At 39.4% G+C, this 12242-nt stretch overlaps 1 protein-coding gene across 3 annotated transcripts in view; it reads right to left on the reverse strand.

Moving 5' to 3' along the window:
• The window catches only part of FBN1 (fibrillin 1), a 256463-nt gene that overhangs the window by 41703 nt on the left and 202518 nt on the right, over nt 1-12242 (reverse strand). For all 3 annotated transcript variants that reach the window (XM_060005191.1, XM_060005190.1, XM_060005189.1), the window contains 8 exons: nt 11762-11887; nt 9682-9798; nt 8735-8863; nt 8021-8140; nt 5297-5422; nt 1120-1269; nt 709-774; nt 315-431 (listed from right to left, as the gene is read on the reverse strand). In XM_060005191.1, coding sequence (XP_059861174.1) covers nt 315-431; nt 709-774; nt 1120-1269; nt 5297-5422; nt 8021-8140; nt 8735-8863; nt 9682-9798; nt 11762-11887 — 951 coding nt within the window. The remainder of the gene's footprint in view (nt 1-314; nt 432-708; nt 775-1119; nt 1270-5296; nt 5423-8020; nt 8141-8734; nt 8864-9681; nt 9799-11761; nt 11888-12242) is intronic.

Genomic DNA, 12242 nt, shown 5'->3' on the forward strand with positions numbered 1-12242 from the left:
TGTCACAAAGGCTTTCGTGATATATGCTGTCCTTTCTACTATCTCTTCAAACGTGTTCCGTGTCCTCATCAGACTGTAGGGTCCATGCAAGGAAGGACCATGTTGGCTTGGTTCACTACTGTAGCCATAGAACCTAGCACAGTGCCTGGTGCATGGTGGGGACTCAGCTACTATTGCTAGATGAATGATACGTGAACAAGTGTCTACAACTTATTTCTGTCCCATCTTGGTACTTATTCTTCCTAGTGTGAATGCTGAATAGCTTAATTTCTGATTTGTAAAATCCCAGTAACAGAAACCGCTTTATTACTCACCCACACATTCATTCCCTTCCAGAATGTAGCCAAAGGGACACTCGCAGCGATAGGAGCCATCGGTATTGATGCACTGCCCGTGTTTACAGACATCAGGTTCTTTGCACTCATCCATATCTTAAGCAGAGGAGGAAAATATAGTGAATGACAATGTATTTTTGGAAACACAAAGGTAAATTATGATCATTTCAGTGCCTAATCAATGAAATCCCTAGTATTACAATATTAACATGCAATACCATAATACAATTGGTATCTAAATGAAAAGACCAAAAAAAAAAAAAGAGCTTCATTTTCCAAGATAAATGTGGAGAAATAACAGCTAGAGAAAGGACAAAGAAGAGGCTGGTTGAAAATGTTAAGAAATGCTGAGAATGCAGCACAAGCCACTCACCAACCGCTGAATCATCGGGTCCCACAATGATTCCACTTCCATAGGGACAGATCTGGCGGAAGGCCTCTGTGGTGGAGATGAACTCTCGTTAATAGGTGGGCCAAAGGCAATTAACTACAGGCTCCTCCCCAAGTATGGTGTGGAAGCTGCACACATTGGAACATGATGAACAAGCCAAGCCCAGAAACCAGAGGAAGATAACAAGGCTCCCAGAGCTGGTGTACCTGCTACCTGGGCAGCTTTGAGTCATAACACAGTTCAGAAGAAAATAACTACCTAGCTCCTGAGATACAATCATTTTAGTGAACATTTTAGTTGGACTTAAAATTAAACTGCCTTACGTTTTGAAGGTCTACAGTCTTATAGCCTGTACCTCGAATGGCCAAAGAGAAATGCAGATAGTAGACATACCATCGGGTTCAGTGGGGCACAGCTCACAGGGATCTCCCCAGCCTTCTCCCTTCAAGGCACAGCAGCATTCCTGTTTGGAGTGATTTCTGGATTTGGGTGACGAACACTTGCCTCCTTCAAACTTCGCGTAACAGTAGCTCATTCGCAAATCTGCAGCACAAATTCAAGAGGCCCCTCAGTTGCTTTCCTACTAAGTCATCACTGTATACTACTGAGTAAGAAACAATCCACCCTGTTAAATGTGATCTCTTCTCATGACTAAAGTCACCCTTTTTAAGTGATTCTAATAGTAACTGAGCTGAGATCTTTAAAGTAGTAAGTAACTTTTGCAGTGAGAGCTGATGAACAAATCTGATGGCTCTTACCTTATTATTTCTCATTTTATCCAGCGTTCCAAAATAACCTGACGTGAATAATAAAAACCAACACTGCCACATTTCAATGCTGACGTCATCAGTGACTTCAGGACGGAGACGTTGAGATGGTGTAACATTTAGCAAGCACGCTAAGTTAAGGTAGTTAAGGTAGACCTCCCAGCTCTAGCACTCACTGTGATATCACACTATGCTGTTTATTCTGTGTCCCCTAAGCCCTGGAGCCAAAATAAAACCCCAGATTCCAGGCATAGAGCAAATAAAGATGTGGCAATTTTGTGGACTGGCGAAAATACAACTCAATGGTATTTCACTGAAGCAGCTACTCACGCAGCTTCTGTCTACAAAATATATGTGAGGTTTTCTGCAGATTTGACACACGTGTGTGTACACACTTGCACACACACACAAGCTTATTTAGCTCCACAGAGAGAGGGAAGGTAAAGAGGAGGACGGGGAGATGGGTGGATGTGAAGGAGAATAATTGTTCTTCCAAAGAATATATTTCTTTAATATCAGTTATTTCTTGGTAACTCCAACATGGAACACGGGGCTGGGATCTAGTTCCTACAGAATTCTCCGAAATTTCTTGACAGTTTTGGTAACTGACTTTTCCATTTCTTATAGAGCAAACTGGGTGACTCTAAAAAGTGAGCTCATCCAAGAGCCTGGAGTATGTTTTTCCTCAAATTTGACCTCCAAAGCTTTGCAAACTCCTCTGAGTTACACAGAGGCTAAAATCTGCAGGGTTTAAGGAAATGCTTTCATATCCATTTTGCACAATCCCCCTTTCTTTATGTGTGACCAGGTCTGCCCTCTCCTGTCACTGTTTTCAATTCCCGGTAGCATATTATTATAGCCATTTATGATTTCAGTTAAGACAATTTCACCATCTTTTATTTCAACCAAAAGGAGACAAGGTAAGAATAACTGAGCTGCCAAAGATCATAGCAGAAAAATTTTTATGAATTAAAGTAAAAATATCAGTCAGCCACATTTACCAGGCTCCAATAAGTCAAATTCTGGTGACCTCGCCAATGAACTTGTTGAACTCTTCATGGCTACCAACTCTTTTAGAGAAACTGTCTCTCTAGTTTCTACTCCATTTTCACATCCATCATGGCTGGGACCTAAAAGGCACCTTTCAGCAAACTATTCTTCTGAAGGTGAAGAGCAATAAAAGCCTATCCTTGTCCTGCAGCATCTCTGCTATTTAAATGGTTGCTTTGCTGAAAAGTGTCAAGATTTAACAAATTGTAGTTTCTTGAAGGACACCTTTTGATGTGCTTTGTTCTTCAAGTTCATCGTCACATACAGTGTTTTGTGTTTATTGGTCCAGTTTTTTTTTTTTTTTTTTTGCGGTACGCGGGCCTCTCACTGTTGTGGCCTCTCCCGTTGCGGAGCACAGGCTCTGGACGCGCAGGCTCAGCGGCCATGGCTCACGGGCCCAGCCGCTCCGCGGCATGTGGGATCTTCCCGGACCGGGGCACGAACCCGTGTCCCCTGCATCGGCAGGCGGACTCTCAACCGCTGCGCCACCAGGGAAGCCCTATTGGTCCAGTTTTTATTATTTATGCCTACAACTGTCTTAAGATATAATTTAATGACTACTCACAAAAATGTCTCAACAATTATATCAAAACTCAATTCTCTCCTTTGTCTTTCAGCTTGTAATGTTTCTTTTAAACCTAGATACATGCATGTGCTAATATTGGTCTGTTAATTTTCTCATTCTCTTCTCCTTTCATTACTGACCCTATTCCATACCCCAGCCCAGCTCCCCAACACCGCTCTATCACCTCACCCCGGGGGGAAAAAAAAAAATCTAGGTATGAAGTTTAGAGTGAGCCTAAGTGACAACTTCCCTTCACTGAACTTCGTTAAGTGGGAGTGGCTCATTTACATCTGTGGCCTTTAGGTGCCAGGGTCTGTTCACCTGAGTCCTATATCACATTTGTTCCTTCAAAAACATTATCTGTGGTTCTGTGGAATTTTCTCATTTTATGGACAACAGAAGCCTGACTCCTAATTTGTCATCTTACAGTAAAAACCCAGCTCTTAATGCCCTGGCTCTAGCAAAATCTGTGCTCTTTGGGAGATTTACATTTGCTTGTGATGATCCTCTAGAATTGGTTTTGTTTTTTAATTAAAGGTGCCTTGCATCAGGAAAGAGAGTTGTGTATGCCCACATCCTTTAACGAGGGCTTGCTAGGATGCCGGCTTACAGGTCTATCTGCAGAGAGCCTTAATGACCTTTGAAATTTCATCAGAGCTACGAAAGTCACTTTCCCTGCTTGCATTCCTCAATTCTGGCTCTGCCTCTTGGAGCTGAGCATGTGGCAGGGCTGCTCACAGCTGGGCTGATTCTTCCTGCAGCGTTAGCTTGCTCTGTGACAGGCCAGTGCAAATTGAATTAATAGCCTATGAATTTCCTCTGGCCTGCCACATCGGCAGATTCACACCTGGTTTCTCACTGCTTTCTTTCCAAACTCCGGCCAAGCCAAAGGCACACAAAGACAAGGGAGAAGGAGTAAGAATTTATCTGGCTGGTCTGTACCATACAGACAGAATATTTGCTTGAATCAACCACCATCCCACCCATAACCCAGAAATCCACATGGGCCTCTGATAGCTACCTACAGGATCAAACCAACAGAGAATTCTCAACTCTCCCCCTTCACACCCCTAAATATTAGGTGACCAAATGACCCGTTGAAAAGTAAAAAGTTAATCAGTTTGAACAACAATAGCAAGAACCTATGAAGGACTCAGAAATGAACAAAGCTTTTTCACGTATTCAACAAGACTGGTTGGGCGGGTATCCTTATTGTTGTTTAAAAATAAGAAATATGATAATTGAGCTTCCAAAAGATTAAATGACTTGCCCTAGGCTATAAATGGCAAGGCTGAGACCCCTAAGCCCAATATTTGGAATCTTAAATGATATTCATTGCCTCTTACTTGGTAATATGGAAGCAAAAGACAAAACAAAACAACCAAGGAGAAAAAAAACTGAACAAAAGAGTATAACAACAACAAACAACAAAAAAACCACCGGAAGGGGGTGGGATGGGGGTGGGGGGAGGATATGTCTGTTTGCATGTGTTTTTTTGTCCTGAATTCACTAAACTAGTCTGTGTAAGTAGACAGACACACACAATTGATTGTTTAGTAAAATCTGAATAGTTTGCTGAGACATAATAAACTGTGTTATGCTTAAGTTCAGGCTCCCCTTTTGATTTTTTTTTTTTTTTTTAAGCTCACAAGTATCATTCCTGAAAACAGACTGTGGGCCAGCAAGAATCCTGGTCAGTTCCCATTTATTTCTCTGTTTTCTTAGAAAACTTGTGATGTAAGAGATAGGCATTATAACCCGGGAGCACATGAGTTAATCTGCACTTTTCTGTCTGAAAGTCTAGGTTTTGGCCCATATTTACAGAGGTTACCTTTTCAGAGGCAGAGAACTTGTAACTGAACTTGCCCCAGGCTTTGCCACGTTCAGTGGCTCATGGCTGATCCCCTGCTGACTGACCTATAAGCATCTGTGTTCCCAGGGGGAGAGACAGGTTTAAAGTGCCAGGACAGTTGTTGTACAAGCAACCATAATTTGATGGATGAGTTTTTAACCTTAAAAGTAAAAATGAACTTTCTGACATGTGGTAATCATTAGACGTCTGGATGAATGAAAACACTCCATCTTCTCTTTCACAAAGAATCAAAACTTCGCCATGTTTAAAAAATAAAACCACAACAAATAAACACAGAGTAATGAAAGTCTAAAGCCAAAAGTCAAAAGCACTTACCTTGGCACCTTCTTCCAGTGGAGGACAAGGAAAACCCGTCTGGACACAGACATTTGAAGCTGCCTTCAGTGTTGCTGCACGTGCCCAAGGCACAAATTTCTGGTTCTTCAACACATTCATCAATATCTAAAAGAAGTACATGTGTCAAACAAGGTGAAAACATGATGGAGACACCATCGGATACTAAATGCACAATGTAAAAGTACAAAGTGTAACCGAGTTTCAAAACTCTTCTAACAATGAAGATTTTTCCTGTATCACGATGCTGTGAGTGGACTTCTAGGCTGTGATGACTTTATTTTTTCTTTTTTTTTTTAAAGATTTTTTTGATGTGGACCATTTTTTTAAAGTCTTTACTGAATTTGTTTCAATACTGCTTCTGTTTTACGTTTTGGTTTTCTGGCCACAAGGATGTTGGGATCTTAGCTCCCCGACCAGGGATCGAACCTGCACCCCCTGCATTGGAAGGTGAAGTCTTAACCACTGGACCGCCAGGGAAGTCCCTGTGATGACTTTTAAAAAACTAGTTTTGATGGTTCTTATTGTAAAAATGGACTCTGCAAGTGCCTTCTTAGGGATGCAGTGAGAAACATGTTTTACCCAGACTGAATTTCTTGGATAATTAGAAAAGTTGGAGTAATTTCATACCACCCTAAACTAGGAAAGAAGCAAGAAACTCTAGAGTCTGACTTCACCACTACACAGTAAGCAGACGCTCTGAAATTTTAATTGTGTTGCCAATGAGTTACCCCGTGAGAGATGTAGGCCTTTGAACCAAATTTGTTCCCCTCCACCCATCTGTCCACAGTGCTTTCCCCAATATCCCATGCTACAATATCCTAAAACTATGACTTTTACAAGGACACCAGTACTCATGAAAATAATCCTATGCAATACAAACTAAAGATATCACAAGAGATGAGGCTCCTATCTCTCAGTTGCAGTTTAATTTGTCTGAAGACACAAAAATATCTTCTGTGTATAGACTATATAGTTTTTCTTTTATCATATAGATGATAGGAATTTGACACACATAATTGTGACATGTTTCCTTTAGCATATTAATATACCTGATCTACTGTAAAGGAGTAATTAAGGATGGTTTGCAGGGAAGTTTCAGTGGCTTGAGTATGTTCTAGTTTGCCTGGGAGAGTACTAGTTTATGCCTGTTGACCTGGACTTGTTATTAATAGTGCCCTCCTCAAAACTGTCTTGGTTTGGTCAGTAAAGTACATGATGACCCTACTTGTGGAAAAAGTATGACCACTCTTTCCAAGGGACGTACCCATCTTTTCCCCTGACTTTCAGCAGGAATTTGTAGTGAAAAAGAGGTAAGTCTTGATTCTGAGCCATGCTATTTTTATGGACAATTTTTTTCAACGAAACAGATATCCCTTGTATCTTGCGACTCTTTATTTTCAGGTTTGTGCAACGAGTTCTACCCACACCAAAATGTATTCGCATTACACAGCTTTATTCCCACGAGGTCCAACGAAAGGGAAGTTAGGATATTAACTTTGTTATCTTGACTTAATTTTGTAAATACCACACAATAGATTTTCTAGAAATGTGCAGTGCAAGGTATCTTCCTGTACAGTGCCAAACTAGCTTCATCATTTCATGTTCTTATGTTGCATTTATAGTTGCATCATGTTTCCTGTGGCTTATTATCTGAACTGCTGCTGCTGATTGAATTGCTCCATTCCTACACTCCCTCCACCCCGACATCCAGCCTTTGCTTAGAAGTCAACTTTCGTAAAAATGCTCGGATGTCTCCTTTTTGTTTTTGTTGTCGTTACAGTAGAAGTCAAACTGTAGGTGCCAGCTTCATAAGGGTAGGGACAAAGATTTAGAATGAACACATTTATGAACTATTCTGGAAGTCGTTTTCCTTTCTATACATTTTCATTCTGTTCATTTTAGGGTAATTTTGAATCATGGAGTGAATAAAGCTGATCTCTAATAGAAGTAAAATAACACTTAATAATTTGCATTTAGGTCTAATTTTGATAAAGTGTTTTCATTTAGAATGTTATCTCTTGACCGAGAGTTAAATTAGATATATAATAAACATTTGTCATTGATGCTATTAGAAGTGGACAGTTCTTACTCATTATGGATTAGATGCAGACTTGTTTAAAGGTGGGAGCATGGACTAGGTGACTTCTTAAAAGTCCTTTCCACCCCATTCATTGATGAAGTTCTGGCAATTAACGTCCTGCATTTAATGCAATGATATATGTACGTATTGAGGAATACGGTACTATAAAATTTGCTGAGAATTTATTTGTAGTTACACATTTCTACCATTCTACAAGTCAAAATAACATAGACAAATTATATAGCCACATTCCTCCAACCTTGACTGTGGTCACTTAAAGATTTTAACTGGAATCAGGAAGCTATGTTTAGTTGCAACCCATTGGCACTTAAAAACATGTAATCCAGAACTTTCTACCAGCTGCATAAAAGTACATTGGGAAGGTGTCAGGGTTATGTGACCACCCATATACACAGAGCAAAATAGCTTCATCAGAGATTAGCGTGAGAATTGATGTTCCTGTCTCACCATCTAATTTTGAGCCCATAAGTCACACCCTACCCTTGGATTTGTTTCTGATAAAGTATTCCAAAATGAAGACACCATCACACCATCTCAAAAACTGGATAATGTCAATGCAGTAACCAATACCGCTAATTTCCAAATATTGATAGCCCTCCTACCTTCACACTTGTCGTTCTGGAGACTGTATCCAGGTGGACAAATACATCTGTAGGACCCATCCAAGTTCTGACAGGTGCCTGGTGCACATTTTCCAGGTTCTAGGAGACATTCGTTGATATCTGCAAAGCAAAGGGAAAAAGAAGAAAGAGGTTCCCACTGGCATGGTTTCCATCAAGCAACTAAAATCGAAAGAAACTGGAATAAAATCTAAGAAATACATAAATCTAAAGTCCACAAACTCTACCCTGGAGAAAAACTAACAGCTCAGTAAAAATCAGCTTTATTAGCTTTCAGAAGTGTGCAATGTATTTAACAACCATGTTTTATTTGATCTACTTTCCAGGAAAGCATAGCACGTGAAAAGTCAATGGGTATGAAGATCTTTGAGGACACCCAAAGGACTGTATAAGAGCTTACCACAAAGCTCTGTTGAAGAAAAAGAATAAAAGAAAGGGAATTACAGTTGTTTATAGAACAATTTAACAGTTACATTGAACGTTGTAACTGTTTCTGTAATTACAAACACTTAATTTTAAAAGATAAAGGGGAAGAGTGGTATATATACCATACACACATTCAGGCAGGATTAGTGTACTTTCTACTCTGATCTTTTTCCTCCAGGCTTCTGAAGGAAGGATTGTGATACAGACTGCGTGATTCCTGGAGTGGCCTCTGGGATGACCTTTGGAGGGTGTTTCTGAAGCAGCACTCACCCACACAGGTTCTTCCATCTGGAGCCACCTCATAGCCTTCATTGCACTGACACTGGAAGGACCCCACCGTATTGATGCATAGGCCATTTCTGCAAAGGTTCCCATTTCCAGTTGCGCATTCATCAACATCTGCCAAAAGAATATCCTTTGATATGTTCCAAAGAAAATATCGTAATCCCATCAATGATCAAAACTTCTAAAGGGAAAAATACTTATACTGAATTTCAGTGGCCTCTACTGGCTCAGGCAGACTTAAGAAATTCCAATGTGATCTAGTTTATAACAGCAGACCTGGCTTTATTCACCTATCAGAACCTAACAAGATGACATAATTCTACTAATTAGAGATTGATCATTTATATTAGGATTTTGTATGAGTTTCACCTTGATCATCCTTTAGGTTTCATGTTTAAACGTTAAAACTGAATTACTAACACACAGTACAGCTGAGGGTACTGTTAAGTATTCTTGTAATCAGAAGTATATAAAAGTAGCCTCTAGCACAATACAAAATTTGGTTCCTTACCCTTGCTTGTGAATAATGTAGCATATTTTATAAGAAGAATTTTAACTTCTTTGAAGGGAGGCTATAGTGAAACATCTAGACAGGCAGGTCCACACTGCTCCTGAACTACGTAATTTCTATACAAAGGATAGCTTTTGTATGTTTTAAAACATATTCGATTTATTTTGAAATGCATTTAATTTGCAGCATAGTAGACATAAAAATTATAGCTGCTAATGAGTATATTAATAAAAGTAATAGATGTAGTAACTATATTTGACACTTAATTAGCACATTGTATTTAACAACTCTTTTTAACCACCTGTCACGCATAAGATGGCATATATTAAAAAAGATTGCCAGCACGCTGGAGATGATGCTAATTACAAAGAACACACATAAAACTGCCTTCCTTTGGTGGCTGACTGTTTTGCACACGCACCTATGCAGTCATTGTTGTGGGAAAGGATGAAACCATGATTGCAGCGGCAGTTGAAGGAACCAATTGTGTTTCGGCAAGTTCCATTCCCACAGGCATCTCTTTCACACTCATTTATGTCTAGCAGGAACAAAGGACATAGAAAAACATGATTATTAACAGAAGAGGAGGGTATGTGGTTACCTGCGGTTAAAAGGCATTTTAAGAGTTCACAAAATGTCGTACGTAGGCTGAGAACTTCTAGATTCGATGTTGGTATTAGTTCCAGCAGCGGCAGCTCCCTGTGAGAAACCAGCAAAAGGCAAGGTTCTAAGCCTTGGGAGAAAATCCTTTCCTTGGCTGGCATGTGAAAGGAGGCAAGCTGAGGACATGAGAACTGGACAAGAACTATTTTATTCTATTTACTTCTAGAATTCTCCACCCTTGCCACTTTTCTCAAATACTTTCACTTGGAAATGGAAAATTCTGTGCACATCTGGGTCTTGATTCACTGCCACCTTTGGCAAACTTCAGCCTTTAAGATTCTCACTCCAGTTTACCAAAAGGCAGTGAGTCACCTGATATTACCCCAAAATCAGCAACAAAATAAATTAGCTTTCTAACTCACCTGGAATCTTAGACATGTTTCTTTTTCCCAATCCACCCCTAAAAACCCACGACCACTCCCATGAAATGGTGACTTATCTCCCTTCTAATCTATCCCAATGGCATGGCCCCTAATGTGGGTCTCCTCTCTTGCAGTGTATTCTGTCTTTTTATTGGTCTGTGACTTTTCACTCTGACTATTTGTAAAGCTGTTTTGGCATCTTATGTGTCTTTGCATCTTGTGACAGCGGCCATCACCTTTCTCATAAAGAGTAGGTGTACCTTATATTAAGGAGGAAATAAGAAATTAAAATGAAAAACGTTGATATTGTTGGCTTGTTATATCAACAGGCAGAACGAGGAGGGGCAAGGACAAAGAGATGGGGAAGGAGTGGAAGGCAACACCTCAGATTAGCAAAGTGTAGTGTTTAGAGTTAGGATTTCCTTTCCTTTCAAATTTTGGACATAAAGATAAGTTATCTGTGATCTTAAATCAAGAAGCTATTGCTGAGCCCAGTGTGACTCCAACATGTGTGTCTGTGGTTGACGACTGCACCCGGATGAGTCACCCTGCCAGCAGTCAGAAACTTCTGCCTTGATTCATTTTTAGCCAAGCAAGTGAAGTTCTTTAGCTGGGCAGGTCCTTTGGTAGAGGGTTCTACATAATTCAGATGGAAGAGGGAGAAGGAAAGTTGGGCAGGGCTTCATTAGTATGTAGGGATTATCTCGCCAGTGATGAGCAGGGCCTATTATAATCTTCAACTTAAAACTTATCTGCTCTGAAGATGACCAGATTTTATGAGAATGTTCCCTAATGGATAAATCCAATTACAGCCAAAGGCAAGCACTTTAAACATCACCCTATAGATGGTTCTTTTTCCAGCTGTGAAACTGATTGAAGTCCCCAGAAGACTTAATGGATGTTGCTTTAAAGTAGAAACAGAAAGGAGGGAAAGAGAGAAATTGCCTGATTACACATTTGAAGTTTATTCTAAATCAACATTCTGATTCAGTACTAAGACCAAGGAAGAGATTTAAAATCTTGAGCTCTTTTCCCCTAGGAAAATGATCTGTAAATCTGTCTTTAAGGATCTGATACAAACTACAGACACGTCTCAAAAAATGCTCATACTCAAACAATCAAAAGCTGCACCCTTTCCAATAAGGCAAACTCACATAAATACTATAAAAGAATAATAGGCTTTTAACATTAATAAATAGTAATTTTTTGTCGTAATATCTTTCTCAATTTATCTCTTAGTCAAAAGTTTTTCTGAACTGACAGCCAAATGATTATCAAGAAAGAGGTTTATGATGTTCAGATTACTAAAGATTAAATACCAAAGGATATTAATGCTACACACGTGCTTCTGTTTTTACTTTATAAATAACAAAACAACTACTGAAAGGTTTAGTGTTAACTTTAAATATATTCAGATACAAATGAATTTTTCAGTAGGTTATGAAGAAAAAAATGAAATGATAGTCACATACTCACCCAAACACATGGTTTGATCAGCGTTTGTTTTAAAACCAGTGTGGCAAAGACAATAAAAGCTTCCAACTGTGTCAATACACTGTCCGTGGCTGCATATATTGGGGATTTCTTGACATTCATTGCGATCTGTAGATAAAAAGTAAGTGAAAACTTAGAAGACAAAATCACATCAAATAACTTACTTCTGGGTATTGCTCTCAGGATTAATCCTAGCTCTAAACTAAGCCAGTAAAACAGATGCTGACATATTTATTTTTGACTCAAAATTGGTTAACACTTACTCTGATTTACTGGGCACATTCAGACCATATTAACAATACACAAGCAATGAAAAACAGGGGCGGTATCCAAAAAAAATCTTCTAAAAGAAGAGAAAACTTAGTAGTAGAATGGGGAAGAAAAATCCAAACTGGTAGGTAATCCATTTGATTCTCTGCCTAAGCAGTATCCTAGACTGTGTAACTGACTGAAGTATTTGTCT

Source organism: Delphinus delphis, chromosome 2 (assembly GCF_949987515.2).
Source record: "Delphinus delphis chromosome 2, mDelDel1.2, whole genome shotgun sequence".
NCBI classification, from domain to species: Eukaryota; Metazoa; Chordata; class Mammalia; order Artiodactyla; family Delphinidae; genus Delphinus; species Delphinus delphis.